Here is a 19,720-nt window from a genome sequence, read left to right as displayed (position 1 = left end):
ATAAGTTTGGTGAATTTTGTCCCATTCCTCCTGACAGACCTGGTGTAACGGAGTCAGGTTTGTAGTCCTCCTTGCTCACACACGCTTTTTCAGTTCTGCCCACAAATTTTCTGTAGGATTGAGGTCAGGGCATTGCGATGGCCACTCCAATACCTTGACTTTGTTGTCCTTAAGCCATTTTGCCACTACTTTGGAAGTATGCTTGGGCTCATTGTTAATTTGGAAGACCCATTTGCAACCAAGCTTTAACTTCCTGACTAATGTCTTGAGATGTTGCTTCAATATATCCACATCATTTTCCTACCTCATGAAGCCATCTATTTTGTGAAGTGCACCAGTCCCTCCTGCAGCAAAGTACCCCCACAACATGATGCTGCCACCCCCGTGCATCACGGTTGGGATGGTGTACGTCGGCTTACAAGCCTCCCCCTTTTTCCTCCAAACATAACGATGGTCATTATGGCCAAACAGTTATATTTTTGTTTCATCAGACCAGAGAAAATTTCTCCAAAAACTACGATATTTGTCCCCATGTGCAGTTGCAAACCGTAGTCTGGCTTTTTTATTGTGATTTTGGAGCAGTGGCTTCTTCCTTGCTGAGCGGCCTTTCAGGTTATGTCCATATAGGACTCATTTCACTGTGGATATAGATACTTTTGTACCTGTTTCCTCCAGCGTCTTCACAAGGTTCCTTGCTGTTGTTCTGGGATTGATTTGCACTTTTCACACCAAAGTACGTTCATCTCTAGGAGACAGAATGCATCTCCTTCCTGAGCAGTATGATAGCTGCGTTGTCCCATGGTGTGCATACTTGCGTACAATTGTTTGTACAGACGAGCATGGTACCTTTAGGCATTTGGAAATGGCTCCCAAGGATGAACCAGACTTGTGGAGGTCTACAAAAAAATGTCTGAGGTCTTGGCTGATTTCTTTTGATTTTCCCATGATGTCAAGCAAAGAGGCATTGAGTTTGAAGGTAGGCCTTGAAATACATCTACAGGTACACCTCCAATTGACTCAAATTATTTTGCATGTCAATCAGCCTATTAGAAGCTTCTAAAGCCAATAAATAATTTTCTGGAATTTTCCAAGCTGTTTAAATGCAGTCAACTTAGTGTATGTCAACTTCTGACCCACTGTAATTGTGATACAGTGAATTATAAGTGAAATAATCTGTCTGTAAATAATTGTTGGAATAATGACTTGTGTCATGCACAAAGTAGATGTCCTAACCGCCTTGCCAAAACTATAGTTTGTTAACAATACATTTGTGGAGTGGTTGAAAAATTTGTTTTAATGACTGCAACCTACGTGTATGTAAACTTCCGACTTCAACTGTATGTATGTCAGTGAATTTTAGATGACAAAATGACCTGATTGTACAAGGATCCATTTGTGCAGGTGGAACCCGTTTGTTCACAACAGCCAACATCGTAATAAATCAAGTTATTTCACATTGCCAGTCTGTACACAATACTAATCCAGTCATCTGAATTTGCTCAAATGAACGCAGTAAGATTGGGTCCACGGTAGGCCGTCATTGTAAAAAATAATTTGTTCTTAACTGACTTGCCTAGTTAAATAAAGGTTACACCCCCCCCCCCCCCCACAAAAAAAGGACATTTCCTGCATGATCTGCGTGAAGGCGGCGATGGAGACAATATTGAGATCTCATGTATGCATGCGGTTAAATGTCCTTCAATAACATTTCTAATGAATCTGGTTTTATACAAGTGATTCCAGTCAGAAATTGGCCATGGTTGATCAAGGCATTTATTTCTAATATCTGAAGTAGTATTCACCCAGCTTTGTAGACCTGACAAGAAAATTGCTGATAAAGTATGACACGTCAAATGGAATCGAGACCGCCCTTTTCATACACAATCATTTGACGAGGAACATACAGATTCATACATTTAGAAAGTTAACCTTAAACACCACTTCCCAGAGTGATGATATATAACCCCTTTCCCTTTAAGACAAAACCTCTTTTGCAATACATAAATGTAAGATTATCTGTTATTCAAAGATGTGCACTTAAGTTGAACGACAGTTGAAGTTTATTCAAATCACTCTATCACAACATGGCCTATCACAGGGATTAGGGAATGGCAGTACAATATCTAGTGTGACATGACCTTTTTAGGTCCACTTTCATCACTTCATTTACACAGAGATCATAGCATTTGAAATATTAATTTCAGAATTTCCAGACTTTGCATCAATATATACATCACACTTCTGTAAGTTTGAGCAGATAACAACTACATGAAAATAAGATGTTGTTTTTGTCACAGCAATTTTTTTCACAGCACATTCCATCCTTTTGAAAGAAAAGTGAAAAAACACTCATGGTATTGTATCCATAATGTTGATTTGAAAATTATGAGGTAATGTATTAACATAGTGGGTGTGTTGGCTCAATGGCATTGTGACCAATATACAATGATGACAAAAACACACACATACATGAGCGTACACACACACACACACACACACACACACACACACACACACACACACACACACACACACACACACACACACACACACACACACACACACCAAAGGAGGTATATACACACACACCATTATAATAATTTATTAGCTCAAACAATTACTTAAAACGCAAAGGACTAGTTTTCCCGGAACCAGATGCTGCGTATTCTTGGTCAAAAAAGCACTTTCAATATTATTACTATTAATTATTCATTTAGCAGGCTTTTTAGTCCAAGCGTAGGCCTAATTTGGATCATGGATTACTATTACATTACAGTAAATTAACGAACTGGATACACACTAACGTAAACAACATAAACAATTCCACTCACAGGTTAAGGTTAATGGACCAAAACTGTGCTCAGTGACGAGACAGAACTATCAAATCAGAAGTAAATTAATATTTTAATGGAAATTTTGTCATTGGATAGTTGGAATGCTCATAACAGAACAACACATCAGATTAGCTGATCCAACAGTGGTTTTGGCGTGGGCTCCACCACCATGGTAAACCACAGAGTGTGACGTCGTGAGCACGAGGGCCGAAAATGATCACAGAATAAGGTGTTTAGATGACTATTGCAGAGTTTCCTGCCAGAATCTGTTTAAGGTCGTATTATTAGTGTGCATGTAAACTCTCACTAAATTGCAATTAAAAAAGTCATTATAAGCAGCGCCTTTTGATTGTGTTCTCTTTAAGAGTTATCACAACCTGCATGATTATAGCTAACTATGACTGATAGGCAGGAAAGTGCAGGAGCACAAAAACAAACCAAGAAACTTTAGCAGAGCTGAAACTGAGAAAGAGAGATATATAGATAGTAGACAGAAACAGAGAGAGAGAATGAGAGAGAGAGAGAGAGAATGAGAGAGAGAATGAGAGAGAGAAAGAATGAGAGAGAGAGAGAATGAGAGAGAGAGAGAATGAGAGAGACAGAGAATGAGAGAGAGAGAGAATGAGAGAGACAGAGACAGAGAGAGACTGAGAGAGAGAGAGAGAGAGAGACAGAGAGAGACAGAGAGAGACAGAGAGAGACAGAGAGAGAGTACCATGTGAGACTGACTGTTCTGTGCCTATCTCTGGGTGGTTAGGAGTGGGACCTCACCAGCGAGCCACCTGGCTGGTGTAGTCTTCGGTGGTGGTGACAAGCTCGTCTCCGCCCCCTCCCCCGCCCACCTGTCGTTTGGGGAGAGAGTCCCTGCTCTGCTCCCGCTGCTCCCGCAGCCAACGGCGCTCCTCGCGCCTCTTCAAGCGCTCCTCCTGGTGCTGCCGCTGGCGGGTGTATTGGAAGCGCTGGAGGAACAGGTCCTTGGCGTACTCGTACAGCTGCACGTCCAGGTAGTTTAGCTCCTCGATGCGGCGGCGCACAGCCTCGCTCAGGTCCACGTTGGCGGCGCGTGTGCTGTTGATCTGCGTGAAGGCGGCGATGAAGCGCAGGCTGAACGTCCGCTCAAACAGGTACTGCGTCTTGCGCTGGAACTCGGTCAGGCCGTAGAAGGCCATGTTCTTCAGATTGTTCATGGCGCTGCCCAGCAGGATGTGGTTGCGCTCACTCTCGTTCATGGATAACAGGTTGTAGCAGCCCACCAGGCTGAGGTCGGCCAGCATGCGCACCTGCCGGTTGTTGGCCAGGTTAGACGGGCAGTCCATGAACTCGGTCAGGGTGACGCCCAACCAGTCGTCCCCACTGTAGCAGGTGGGCAGTTCGTCCTGCGTGGGCGAGCGCCCGTCACACATGTGCAGGGAGGTCTTCCAGGTGGCGCCGCGCTGCACGTGCTTCCATTCGCTCAGGTAGCGGGAGACGGGGTCACGCAGCATGGTTATGTAGTAGAAGTTCCTGCAGAAAACAAAGAAACAGCCAGAGAGCTGTGAACACATAAACATCACACAGGCCCACGCAGAATTGTACTGACAGGTGGTGCCTTTTGTGTCTGTGTAGTAAACTTAAAGGTTGGATGCTAATTACCAAACTGAAACTTGAGAGATTCTCAGACAGGTCTGTTTCCCTACTGTCCTTGAACACGTATGTTCTTTATGGTGTCAATATTGTGAATATCAACAAAGTCATGTTTTAGAAGTCATCTGAGGAATGTGTTCATACTTTGATAATATTACAGTACTCGTGAGCATGTCAAGTCATCAGAAATAGCCTGAAGCACAAACCTAGATGGTCAAGTTTGTATATAAAACATATCAGATCCATCCTGGTTTATTTGAATGAGGAGGAGGTGTTTGTGACAGATGTATCTTGCAGTCCTAATCAAGTGCTTTTACCCATCAGTTAACTAACCAAACTGAGCTACACGTTTTAGAGGAGAAATTCCATTAGCACTTTGGTGGAGAGGAGAGCTGTTAAATGAAAGATATTTTCTCTTAGACACATCACTGCCTCTCCTGCAGAGAGGGACTATCTCCTCAGTCCATGTAAGCCTACGTACAGCCACGGAACATGGAAGATGTCATGTGCTCCCTCTCCGGCCTCGAGGTCACCAGGCTGCTCGTTATGGCGCACACTTTTTTTATTTTTTTATTCATATCAAATCAATACATAAAGCACATGAGGGAACACAAGCATACATAGATTACAAACAATAGACAATGGAGCTAGGGGCTACAATATCACATTACAATTACACAAGGAGCTTAAGGGACATGCATATACTTACAATTCGAACAGCTTTTTTGTTAGTAGAGCATTTAACCGTCTTAAAATACAGTTCAATTTCTTTTTGTAGGGTACGAAAATGTGGTTTTCTGTTTGTAAATTTACATTTGTGTATATGAAATTTGGCAAAAAGTATAATGAAATTAATTACATAAAAATGATTCCGCTTATTTCTATTGTATGTAAAGAATCCAAAGAGTACATCTCTCCACAATAGTGTAAAATCTTCATAAATGTGTTCAATTACAAACCTACTGATGTCTTGCCACAGTTTTCTTACATGCATACAATGCCAGAAAAGATGCACAACTGTTTCTGGGTGGTCATTACAAAAGGAGCAATTTGAGTTGATGTTTTCCTTTAACTTCTTCATATAGTGGTTGGCAGAATAATATTTATGAATCATTTTAAAGGAAACTTCAAGAATTTTGTTAACAAGTAGGTATGTGTGTGGCGACATCCAAACTTTTTTCCAACAGATATTATCAATACATCCATTCCAATAAGGCATGACATAAGGTATCGATACAACATCCTGCTGAAACAAGGATCGTATCGCTCTGTTGTTGAATGGACCAAAAGAGAAACAAATATTTCCTACTGATGAGTCAACAGGGTCAACAGAAGGTAGGCTCTGAGGGTCAGGTCTTGACACATTCCTGAATAACAGAGCAACACCTGAGGGAATGGCATCTAAAACAATTGCAAAATCTTTAGGTGTTACAGGGACCTTGTAAAGTGATAAGAATTCCTTATAACTGAGTAAAAGACCCTCTGCATTTACCAGTTGGCTCACCAATAGGATATTATTTCGGAACCAATATTCTAAAAACAGAGAGGTATTTTTATACAATATATCCCTATTATTCCATATATAATATCTGTGTGGAGAAAAATTGTGTTTATAAATTAAGGACCATGACAAGAAAACCTGCCGATGAAAAGCAGAAAGTTTCACTGGAACTTTGTCAATATTATAATTGCAAAACAACATGAAGTTAAGGCCACCAAAAGTAGAGAAGACATGATGAGGAATAAAGTTCCAGATAGAAGTGGGTCTTCTTAGGAATTGTTTTATCCAATTGATCTTAAAAGTATTATTTAAAGTAGTAAAGTCCAGAAAATTCAGTCCACCATTCTCATAAATGTTCATTAAAACAGTTTTCCTAATGTAATGGGTACGGTTTCTCTACAGAAAGTTGAAAAGCATCTGGTCTATCTCCTTGCTTATTTTACGATCAAGATATAAAGATAGAGCACCATATGTTGGTCTAGAGATACCTTCAGCCTTGGTTATTAGGAATCTACCTTTTAAAGATAAGTCCCTCTGTAGCCATTGATTTAGTTTCTTCTGGGTTTTTCTTAATAAGAGGGTTAAAATTTAATAAGCCTCTAGACTGATCCTATTCTGATGCTTTGTAATGGTTATGCCTAAATATGTAAGTTCTTATTTTACTGGAATACCATAATATGAAGGTGTCACACAATCTTTGACAGCTATGAGTTCACATTTATTAATGTTAAGATATAGACCAGATGCTTTGGAAAAGGATTGTATCACATTGATCGATATGGGAATTTGGTTAGCGTCTTTCAGAAAAAGTGTATCGTCAGCCAGGTGGCTTATAATAATTTCTTTACCAGCTATGGAAATACCTTGTACAGGACTATTATTTAACGAATTTGCAAGAAGTTGGGTGATTAATAAAAACAGGTACGGAGAGATAGGACAACTTTGCCTAATTCCTCTATTTAACTCAAATCTAGGTGAGGTGCCATATTTCAATTTGATAGAGCTGTTACCATTTGCATAGAGAGTCTTAATAGCCTTACAGAAAAAATCCCCAAAGCCAAGTCTCTCAAGGGAGTGGAAGAGAAACTGATGCTCTACTGTGTCAAATGCTTTGTAAAAATCTAAAAAATAATATGAAGCTATCCTCGTTATGGCGCACACCTGTCACCATCGGTACGCGCACCGACGCATCATCAGACTCACCTGGACTCCATTACTTCCCTGATTACCTTCCCTATATATGTCACTCATTTGGTTCCTTCCCAAGGTGTCATTGTTTTCGGTTCCAGTGTTAAGTCTGTGCGTTAGTCGTGTTTCTTGGTTTGTTTTTTGTTGTGGTTATTTTTTTTTTAATCACTCACTCCCTGAACTTGCGTCCTGACTCTCAGCGCACATTGCTACAGAAGAAAAATGTAGAATCTTTATTTAAATTAAACAGATTCCCGTAGTGCCAATTTAAAGGACATTTATAGGATAAGAACACTGTAAAGGCTACAGTAAAATCAGAGAATGTGCTGGAAAATCGAGACCAGTAAGCAAAGTAGTACAAAGTGAAAACACTGTCTAAAAGCTATGGAGAACAAACCCTGAATCTTACTCAAAAAATATGTAGGTAGTAGGAAGGATAGACAGTACAGTTCCACAATACTGGCCAGCTCCAAATGGCCGAACACATATAAGAGGATTCAAAATGTTTTCGGCACTATACTTTGCAAAGAGAGCTGTCCATTTATACAAATTACTACAAGGCTTTTTGACAACTTCAAAGGAAAAACATCAGACTCCCAAACAGGGCTGCCACGCAGCCCCAAACTCTGAAATGGCACGAAGTACACGAGGAAGGGTTAGGGGTGGAGAATGTAGCATTTTTTTAAACACCGGAAACAGCATTTTCTAGCAATCTAGAGCCATAACCATTATGCTTAATTCTATGTAAAAAAAGGTTTATTTTTCTGCATATCTAAGCGTACCTCAGCTGTCTGTATCCTCCTGAACAGAGCTGTTTTTTTTAAGAAACTAAATATGCTCCTCTGCTTTTGCTAAACTGTGGGTCAAATATTGAAAGGAATATGAGTCTTATACAGTACATTTAGTAATTGATTGCTTTTCTAAAGTCTACCAAGATAGCTAGACAAGCTAGCTAAATGGATTGATAGCCTGAAATGGCTTCTTGGTTAAGAGTTTAGGAGTTTGGGAACCTATCTGGGCTAGCTAAAGCCAACTCCATAACATTTCTAGGTGGCTATTAGTAATACAGAGAGATAAAACAAAACAATTATTATTTATTTTTTAATATAAATATATTTACTTTTATAAACAGGACAAATCTGATGGGGCATGTGCCCCATGTATGGGCATGACAACACTGCTCCCAAACTCCAGGAATGTTAGTCAAGGCAGAGGTGACCTCTAAGTGCCAGTGAATATTACATTGCCGCATTCGGATGTGACCCAGGAGAACAGACTGGCTGGATAAAGTGGGATGTGACCCAGAAGAACAGACTGGCTGGATAAAGTGGGATGTGACCCAGGGGACCACACTGACTCCAAAGCTGCTCAGCTTTTCAGGTACACCATAAACACACACACAAGTAAACGGATACATTCACAAGGAGGCACTCACGCACTGACACACACTCATCCCGCAAGATTTTAACCAATGCGGACTTTAAAACACTCTCTAGTCTTCTGTATTCTGAGATGCCCTGTTCCTTGTTTTCTGCTCTAACAACTACACATTGTATTTCAGTAATGTTAAATTAGCCCAATTTTTGTCCCCCTGTCAATACTGTTAAATTAGCCCTATCTCTGGCCCCCTGTCAATACTGTTAAATTAGCCCTATTTCTGGCCCCCTGTCAGTACTGTTAAATCAGCCTCTGCTCTAAGTGTAAGAGTGCTGAGATTACAATACTGTCATGACCATAGTCATAGTCTGCAAGGATACACCACGCAGTAACACTGTATTTCTACAATCTAGATAACTTCACTTGAAGACAACACACTGTCCTGCCAAATGGACTCGTTATTCACTAGCAACAGTCATGGCAACAATATCCACTGAATATAAGCCAAATATAATTGTTTTTTTTATAACTGTCTCATTCTCGGCAACAGATAGCATGTTCACATTAGTAAGATATTATTATTATTATTAAATTACACTAAACATGTAGTCTTGAAAAGGTGTGTTTGTTCGTTACGCATTATCGATTACTCCGATTTTCACTAAATCAACTACTGTGGGGAAAAGGTTTCAGAAAGTACTGTATACCCTTACATTCCAATAACTCCCCTGTGATGTGCCATGGCATCAGTATGCATGGGAGCAGAGAGCACCCTGTCTCTCTCCCACCACGTGGTGAGATGGCACTGTGTGTCAGGCAGTAGAGCCCCGCTGGCAGCAGCTGTACCCTGGCCCTTCTCTTCCTACTGGAGTTGGCTGTTCAGAGTGCAGACAGACACACGGACACGCGCATCCTCATTAGCCTGTCTCAGGGACATAAACACATGAAGCAAGTGTTGCCTGAGCACGCCGACACGCTCAAAGGTCATCAGTGTGCACCATCAGTGTCACAGAACATCAGCATCAACGCGTCTACATCACCGCCTCAGAGAGAGGAGACTGCCCCTGCATGCCATAGATGATCTTCAGACAGGGAAGGTGAGTCGGTCCAGCGAGCTACCTGCCTTCCGCCCTCCTCCCTTCCTCCGTCCTAATCACTTCCTATAGCCATTGTCTGCAATCACACATTGAATTGGCACTTGCTATCTTGAATCTTCAGATGGAATCATTTGTAGTTTGTTAATATGTTGACGTTCCAACCAAGTGTTTCAGTTTGGAGGCCTGCTGAACCCCAGTTAATCATGGATCAATAATGGATGTGAAGCATATTGCATCTCAGTCAGCTCCGGAATGTTCATCTGAAAGGCAGCAGCAGGAGTCACTGGACGAAGACTTAACGGGTCATTAACATGGAAGAAGTGTAGAAGAACACATGGATCCAAGGAAGGCTTAGAGGAAGCGATGCTGCTCAGATTAAATGAATGTTTCAACTTTTGTTGGAACTATACACTATTTTTTTTAAATTGAACCTTTATTTAACTAGGCAAGTCAGTTAAGAACACATTCTTATTCACCATGATGGCCTACCAAAAGGCAAAAGGCAGGGATGGGGGCTGAGAGTAAAAATATAATTATAGGACAAAAAACACATCACGACAAGCGACAGCACAACACTACATAAAGAAAGACCTAAGACAGAAACATAGCAAAGCAGCAACACATGACAACACAGCATGGTAGCAACACAACATGACAACAACATGGTAGCAACACAACATGACAACAACATGGTAGAAACACAACATGACAACAACATGGTAGCAACACAACATGACAATAACATGGTAGCAACACAACATGACAACAACATGGTAGCAACACAACATGACAACAACATGGTAGCAACACAACATGACAACAACATGGTAGCAACACAACATGACAACAACATGGCAGCAGCACAACATGACAACAACATGGTAGCAGCACAACATGACAACAACATGGTAGCAACACAACATGGTAGCAGCACAACATGACAACAACATGGTAGCAACACAACATGGTAGCAGCACAACATGACAACAACATGGTAGCAACACAACAAGGTAGCAGCACAACATGACGACAACATGGTAGCAACACAACATGGTAGCAGAACAACATGACAACAACATGGTAGCAACACAACAAGGTAGCAGCACAACATGACGACAACATGGTAGAAACACAACATGGTAGCAGCACAACATGACAACAACATGGTAGCAACACAACATGGTAGCAGCACAACATGACAACAACATGGTAGCAACACAACATGGTAGCAGCACAACATGACAACAACATGGTAGCAACACAACAAGGTAGCAGCACAACATGACAACAACATGGTAGCAACACAACATGGTAGCAGCACAACATGACAACAACATGGTAGCAACACAACAAGGTAGCAGCACAACACATGGTACAAGCATTATTGGGCACAGACAACAGCACAAAGGGAAAGAAGGTAGAGACAACAATACATCCCAAAAAACAGCCACAACTGTCAATAAGAGTGTCCATGATTGAGTTTTATAATGTAGAGATTGAGATAAAACTGACCAGTTTGAATGTTTGTTGCAGCTCGTTCCAGTAGCTAGCTGCTACGAACTGAAAAGACGAGTGACACAGGCATGTGTGTGCATTGGGGACCTCAGAATGTGACTGGCAGAGTGGGTGTTGTATGTGGAGGATGAGGGCTGCAGTAGATATCTCAGATATGGGCGAGTGAGGCCTAAGAGGGTTTAATAAATAAGCATCAACCAGTCGTGTTTGCTAAGGGTATACAGAGATGACCAGTTTACAGAGGAGTATAGAGTGCAGTGATGTGTCCTATAAGGAGCATTGGTGGTAAATCTGATGGCCGAATGGTAAAGAACATCTAGCCATTTACCTGCTGATTTATAAATGATGTTTCCGTAATCTAGCATGGGTTGGATGGTCATCTGAATCAGGGTTAGTTTGGCACCTGGGGGTGTAAGAACAGCAACTACAATAGAGTAAACCAAATCTAGATTTAACTTTAGCCTGCAGCTTTGATATGTGCTGAGAGAAGGACAGTGTACCATCTAGCCATACTCCCAAGTACTGGTATGAGCTACCTCAAGCTCTAAACCCTCAGAGGTAGTAATCACACCTGTGGGGAGAGGGGTATTCTTCTTACCAAACCACATGACCTGTGTTCAGAACAAGAGTATTTAATGTATTACGTTAATTTAACTAGGCAAGTCAGTTAAGAGCACATTCTTATTTACAATGACAGCCTAGGAACAGTGTGTTAACTACCTTGTTCAGGGGCAGAACAACAGATTTTTTTTACCTTGTCAGCTCAGTGATTTGATCTTGCAACCTTTCGGTTACTGGCCCAACGCTCTGACCACTAGGCTACGTGCCGCCCCTTAACAGTGGAGAAAGCTTGTTGGTCAATACGAGAGCTTTGTTATAGAGCGTTTAACACAGAATTCAGGCAGAGGGCCACTGTGCACCCAAAGATGACAACATATTTACTCAATCTAAGAACATCAGATGCATAATATGCTTTTGAAATATCTGATGAATATCTGATTTAAATTGTCAATTTATCTGTCTAGTATAACTCTAAACTCTAATATTTATCAACAGAATTTAAAAAAATTGCATTTGCAATAGACAACTTGTGAAGTTAGAATGTTATTCACTGCTTGGCATACAGCAGCTGCTTTACAGTAGCTGTTTTATAGTAGCTGTTTTATAGTAGCTGCTTTACAGTAGCTGTTTTACAGTAGCTGTTTTATAGTAGCTGTTTTATAGTAGCTGCTTTACAGTAGCTGTTTTATAGTAGCTGCTTTATAGTAGCTGTTTTATAGTAGCTGCTTTACAGTAGCTGTTTTACAGCAGCTGCTTTACAGTAGCTGTTTTATAGTAGCTGCTTTACAGTAGCTGTTTTATAGTAGCTGCTTTACAGTAGCTGCTTTACAGTAGCTGCTTTACAGTAGCTGTTTTATAGTAGCTGCTTTACATTAGCTGTTTTATAGTAGCTGCTTTACAGTAGCTGTTTTATAGTAGCTGCTTTACAGTACCTGTTTTATAGTAGCTGCTTTGCAGTAGCTGTTTTATAGTAGCTGCTTTACATTAGCTGTTTTATAGTAGCTGCTTTACAGTACCTGTTTTATAGTAGCTGCTTTGCAGTAGCTGAGGACTTACAAACACAGTATTTCTCTCTTGTAGGATTCCTTCCCCAAAATCAGGCTGTATAAATTCTCCACTTCTCCACACAGGGACCCATCTGAGCAGATGGTAAACTACTGTGCATCCAAGGTAGTGTCAGCTCAATAGCCAACTGGCTTTTAATTGCCAGTAATTAACCTTAATGACATGATTCTAGGCCACTGCCCCTCCATGATCGCATGCTACTAAAAAATGACAGTATACAGTCCATTTAGCCCCATCACATGGTCCTTACTGTGGTGGGGGTCACTGGGGAAACTGGCTTCACACATCAACCAACTGAAATAAGTGGTGTGTGTGTATAACATTGTTGCAGATGCCTGAAGGTAGACTGCCTGAAAACAGTGGAACATCTATTAAATTACACATCTGTCTGCTAACATCACCTGTGCAGAATGTTGCTACTCTGTTACTACAGTATGTGTCCCATTGTGATTCTGTAAGTAAGCAAGGCAGGACTTGTCCAGAAACTGCAGCACTGACTCCCACTAATCTGGTGTGAAGGAGATCTCCTGAGTGTTGTTTTATAAGAAATTACCTCATATCTTTCCCTCAAGGGAAATATCCCAAGGGAAAGATCCCTTGAGGTTCTCAGCCAATCAGTTCACTTGTTTTACTGCACCATGTATGGTTTACAACCACTTAAGAAAAGCTTTGATCACTTTGTTTGCTAGCCCACTACAGTCTGCTGGAAATAGACAGGGAGCGTGAAGTGTGTGTTGACTCTAACTCCATGTTGTGTGGCTGATTAGACTTGCTCGACACCCTTTTCTGTGCCGCATCATGTAATAGAAATGAATATGCAACGAACTCCAGTGGCCTGCGCTCGAGGCCATTTCAGACAAGCGCGCTGCGTTTCATCTTGGACCTGGCGAAGCCTCAAACCTACTGCTCCCTCTCTCTGTATGAAGCTTGTTGCTCAGACTCTGCTTTTCAGAAGCCTCAGAAGTTTACAGTCTGCCCAGCAGAATTACAAGGGTCAAACAGCTCTCTGTGCTGATACCTTTCGTTCAAAGCCAGTCTCCGCTTATGAAAGAGATGTATCAGAGAGAAATATATACGACAAAATAAAGCTTAAACTCAACTGAGCTTTAAGGTCAAATGCAGCCAATTTTTTATCGCAATATAAAATCCTTTCTGGGTCACAATTAAGTACATTACTGTGATCGTTTTCAACTAAAATTGTCAAAAAGACAACAAAAAAAATCTTCTTATGAGTAATTTCTCAAGAGTGAATTTTGCAAGGACTGTCTGGGAATGGTCTGTGTGGAGGGGAAACTGAAAACTAGCTGTTATTGGCAGAGATGATTAACTGGTGATGTCACCAGGCAGGCCAAAACCATCCCACCAAGACAGGTTAAAACTTCAGGTGGTCTTTTCAAACAGCTCTTATCCTAAAAGGGCATTATCATGTTCACTTTTTCACAATATTATTCCAACCTCATGCGTGGAAATATATATAAAACAGAGAAAAATCAGGTTTTAATTTGCATTTCAAGTCATGCTTTTGGGACAGACAATTATTGTGAGTGCCTGTGTAAACTTGACTTATTATGCAAGTCAATCAATCAATCACATGTATTTATAAAGCCCTTTTTACATCAGCCGATGTCACAAAGTACTGTTCAGAAACCCAGACTAAAACCCCAAACAGCAAGCCAATGCAGATGTAAAAAAACTCCATAGAAAGGCCAGAACCTAGGAAGAAATCTAAAGAGGAACCAGGTGCCATTGTTCTTCCGTCCTGTCAAGAATAGTCTTAATGAACTTGATTTTACTCAAACCGATCAGTGACATCCACAGAGCAAACACTGTGTTACAGGTAGCGGTGACGATGAACATTCCATGTCCTTTGATGTCAAATATCCATGAAGACTGTCCAACAACAAGTGTTTTACCTGAGGAGAGGTTCTTCCTGTAGATGTATACCTCACTTGACTCCTGGCCTTTCCTCCACTCTCCACTCTGCTTCTCCTCCATGTCCATGTCCTACAGACATCAGCACTCTCCACTCTGCTTCTCTTCCATGTCCTCCCTCAGGATTCCCAACCTTTCCTCTAAAGGTTGTCGGATTAATCACGCTTCTGGTTCCAGTCGTCTATCTCTCCCACCACCTCCTTCGCTCTACTACCGCTCTCTCATATATATAAATACACACACACACACACACACACACACACACACACACACACACACACACACACACACACACACACACACACACACACACACACACACACACACACACACACACACACACACACACACACACACACACACACACACACACACACACACACTTGAAGTCCGAAGTTTACATACACCATAGCCAAATAAATTTAAACTCAGTTTTTACAATTCCTGACATTTAATCTTAGTAAAACATTCCCTGTCTTAGGTCAGTTAGGATCACCACTTTATTTTAAGAATGTGAAATGTCAGAATTATAGTAGAGAGAATGACTTATTTCAGCTTTTGTTTATTTCATCACGTTCCCATATATATATATGAACAACTGTGAAGCTTTCTTGTTGAATCTGGTTGTTTAAAAAGATAAACATTTTCAGAAATAAGTGATCTCTATGCACTGTTGACTACAGTGGAGGCTGCTGAGGGGAGGACAGCTCACAATAAGGGCTGGAACAGAGCGAATGGATTTGTATTTTATCCCATTCCACTTATTCCACTCCAGCCAACACCACCAGCCCGTCCTCTCCAATTAAGGTGCCACCAACCTCATGGGATTTACTAAAAATAAAACCAAAATTCCAGCAGACAGTTTGATTTCATCGGGACAAAAACATTTAGTCTGCTATATGCCTGCCTTGCCCGAGATCGGAGTATCCAAAGCAAGGAGAAATCAATTCCTAATAAAGAACTGTGCTGACGGTTTAGGACGGTGTATTAGTTCTCTCATACTGCCAGTAGAGGGACGATTAATTACTCTATGCTTCATTATTCACATTACCAAGTTGTATTGAAACTCCACAGAAACACACTACTTTGTGTGTCATATACAGTGGGGTCCGGAATGATTGCATCCTCTGATAAAGATGAGCAAACTATACTGTTTACAAATACTGATCTATACTGTATGCTAAAACGTATTATTTTATACCAATACAATTGCTCAGAGAAATATATTTTGCTTAACAAGTAATACAACATATTTTAAAACGATAAGAGGTAAAATATCATTGGATCCCTTGTTTTCAATGCTCCATCACCCCTCACCCTGCGAGGATAACAACCATGAAACTTTTTCTAAAATGTTTTATAAAATTGGAGAACACATTGGGAGGAATCTTAGACCATTCCTCCATACAGAATCCTTCCAGATCCTTGATATCCCTCTAATTCAAACCACAGGTTTTCAATGGGTTTTAAGTCTGGAAAATTTTGATTTTGTGGTCAATTAACCATTTCTTTGTGGATTTTGATGTGTGCTTGGAGTTGTTGTCTTGCTGGATCCTCCTTGCAGAGGCAACCAGGTTTTTGGCTAAAATGTCCAGGTACTTGGCCATATAGCACATAACCCTCGTGCCTTATTGCTTAAATATCCTAGTTGTAGTTTGAAAAGAGCAGAGTTGGCGGGACTTGCGCTGTCACAAGCAATTTTTTTAGGCTACTTTTTAGGAGTGGGATGATTTTCAGATGAGAAATATGGGTGATCATTATTAACTTCTAGGCAATGTAGTGAACTATAGCCTAATCATATTCAGGAAATACATTTCCTTGGAAAGACATGCTCATACATAGGCTATAGCTTACTCTGTTTAATTAAGACCACATGAGTACCTGGTCTCACAGGTTTGGCTACTGAACTGGAAGCAGCAAGAATGATGACATTGACACTTGCCACGTTTTGCATAGTCCCATAGGATATAGCCAACCTTTTAGCATGACAATTTGCAGGCAGAGAAAAATAAATGGGAAATCCATGGCGAAACGCTGTCTCACCATAGTAGCCTAACCCATATGTTCACCATAGGAGCCTAACCCATATGTTCACCATAGTAGCCTAACCTATGTGTTCACCATAGTAGCCTAACCTATGTGTTCACCATAGTAGCCTAACCTATGTGTTCACCATAGTAGCCTAACCTATGTGTTCACCGTAGTAGCCTAACCCATATGTTCACCATAGTAGCCTAACCTATGTGTTCACCATAGGAGCCTAACCTATGTGTTCACCATAGTGACCTAACCTATGTGTTCACCGTAGTAGCCTAACCCATATGTTCACCATAGTAGCCTAACCTATGTGTTCACCATAGTGACCTAACCTATGTGTTCACCATAGTGACCTAACCTATGTGTTCACCATAGTGACCTAACCTATGTGTTCACCATAGTAACCTAACCCATATGTTCACCGTAGTAGCCTAACCTATGTGTTCACCATAGTAGCCTAACCTATGTGTTCACCATAGTAACCTAACCCATATGTTCACCATAGTAACCTAACCCATATGTTCACCATAGTGACCTAACCTATGTGTTCACCATAGTGACCTAACCTATGTGTTCACCATAGTAACCTAACCCATATGTTCACCATAGTAACCTAACCCATATGTTCACCATAGTAACCTAACCCATATGTTCACCATAGTAGCCTAACCCATATGTTCACCATAGTAGCCTAACCCATATGTTCACCATTGTAGCCTAACCCATATGTTCACCATAGTAGCCTAACCCATATGTTCACCATTGTAGCCTAACCTATGTGTTCACCATAGTGACCTAACCTATATGTTCACCATAGTAACCTAACCTATGTGGTCACCATAGTAACCTAAGCTATGGACACCCTGAGGAAGGCACAGTGATGCCGAAACGTTGGTAAATACCCATTAAATTGCTGGGATTTTATATATGGAGTGTGATACTTTCTTTATTTTGATAGTTTATAGTTTATTCACCATAGTAACCTAACCTATGGTCATCATAGTTACCTAACCTATGTGCGGGTTGTGCCTTTCCCTTTTCATTCATGATTACATGTTTTGATTGCACATCGACTCACGTTGGTTGAACGTCCTCTACTTCTTTTCATTATCAATATTTATTGACCGACATGGTACACTACAGTCTAATCATATTTCAGTTAACTGTGATTCTCTGCCCGTGTAGGCAGCCTACTCCATTTCATTGAGACCACACATATTAGGCGCACATGAACTCGCACACCAAACTAGGAGAGGTAAGCTACTGAAGTTGAAGCAGTGAATTCTGAGTGTGTGAATAATGCAAAAATAATGTGTTTTTAATACAATAGGTATACAAACCAGAAAGACAACAGTTCCCAAAAAATTGGCGGGTCAACAAAACTATTTTCATCCCGAAGTCGTCTGACTGACCGCCCGCTCCCGCCTGCAGCATGGAAAATGTTGACCACACCGCAATGATCTCTGTAGGGACAAGGCAGGTTTGACGGAAATCCCGCGGGAATGCAGCCCTCAAGGCTTAAAAATCCTTCTTTAACCTGTCTCTTCCCCTTCATCTACACTGATTGAAGTGGATACAACGAGTGACATCAATAAGGGATCATAGCTTTTATCTGGATTCACATGATCAGTTTCTGACATGGAAAGAGCAGGTCTTCTTCATGTTTTGTACCCTTAGTGTATATTTCCACATTATAAGGTTGGAATAATATTGTGAAAATTATGATAATGCCCTTTTAGTGAAAGAATGAAAATACCGTCTGAAGTTACAGTTTTGGTGGGATGGAGTTTGGCCTGTCTAGTGACATCACCAGGCGATAAATTAGTCAATAGACCAATAACAAAAAGTGTTCCAAACCCCTCTGCCAATAACAGCTAGTTTTCAGTTTCCCCCCTCTCCCCAGTCCTAGCAAAATTCTTACTATAGCAATTGCTCTTTGCTAAAAAGCTATTTTGGTTCCTTTAAGACCATTTTAATTGAAAACTATCACAGTTAGGTACTTAATCATTATCCAGCCACGATAGAAAACAGCTGTATTGGACCTTTAACAAAGGGCCCCAGGACCAGTGAAAGAAAAAGAGCCCCATAACATCAAAGATCAACCACCATATTTTACAGTAGGGATGAGGTATGTTCTGCATATGCATTTTTTCTTTTGAAAGGCAAAACCCACCTTAGCCAGTCAACAGCAGGACATTATAGGGATAGATAGGGGTGTGCCGCTGGTGCAGCCCTGGGCTAAACTACTGCTTTGCCCAGCCTCAAGAGAACTCATCATCCTCAGGCTCCAAACAAACCTGCATTCCAATCACACTGTGCTCATTTTACATTTGAATCATTTAGCAGACACTTCTATCCAGAGCAACTGAGTGCATACTTTTTTTTGTCCTTGGTCTCCCGTGGGAATCAAACCCACAACTCTGGCATTGCAAGTGCCACGCTCTACCAACTGAACCACATCAACATAGACTACTGTACACACTCAACTGCTTGTTATATACTATACATAGAACAAGCAGGGCAATGAATATAGTAGGAGCATCAGATGGCATATTCTATTAAGGGCAAATAATGTCCTCTTGTTTCCACCATCGTCTTTGTCTCATTAACGCGGAATGGGACTCCTGTGGGAGAAATCTGCTTCTCAGCAGGAGTGAGAAAAGCTTCCTCGCCAGTGTAGCTGGTGGGACACACTGGTTTGTGGTCTCAGCTTGAGTGAAAGAAAAATAAAAGTGGTGCCCTGCTTGAAGTATCACCTTGTGGATTTGCCTGGCCTGATGCCAATTAATAATTTCACTACTACTGTAACCAGTAGCCCTGTAGCCCTGTAGCCCAGTAACCAGTAGCCCAGTAACCAGTAGCCCTGTAGCCCAGTAGCCCTGTTGCCCAGTAACCCTGTAGCCATTTAACCAGTAGCTCAGTAACCAGTAGCCCTGTAGCCCAGTAACCAGTAGCCATGTAACCAGTAGCCCTGTAGCCCAGTAACCTGT

The 19,720-nt window shown here is 41.1% G+C and overlaps 1 protein-coding gene across 1 annotated transcript in view; it reads right to left on the bottom strand.

Moving 5' to 3' along the window:
* Window positions 1-1,755: 1,755 nt before the first annotated feature.
* Window positions 1,756-19,720, bottom strand: part of LOC135547672 (heparan-sulfate 6-O-sulfotransferase 3-B-like) — a 149,707-nt gene continuing 131,742 nt past the window's right edge. The window contains exon 2 of the mRNA XM_064976868.1: window positions 1,756-4,337. Within this exon, the coding sequence (XP_064832940.1) occupies window positions 3,602-4,337 (736 nt within the window). The 3' untranslated portion in view covers window positions 1,756-3,601. The remainder of the gene's footprint in view (window positions 4,338-19,720) is intronic.

This window comes from Oncorhynchus masou, chromosome 10 (assembly GCF_036934945.1).
Source record: "Oncorhynchus masou masou isolate Uvic2021 chromosome 10, UVic_Omas_1.1, whole genome shotgun sequence".
NCBI lineage: Eukaryota > Metazoa > Chordata > Actinopteri > Salmoniformes > Salmonidae > Oncorhynchus > Oncorhynchus masou.
This window is presented reverse-complemented; position numbering and strand designations above follow the sequence as displayed.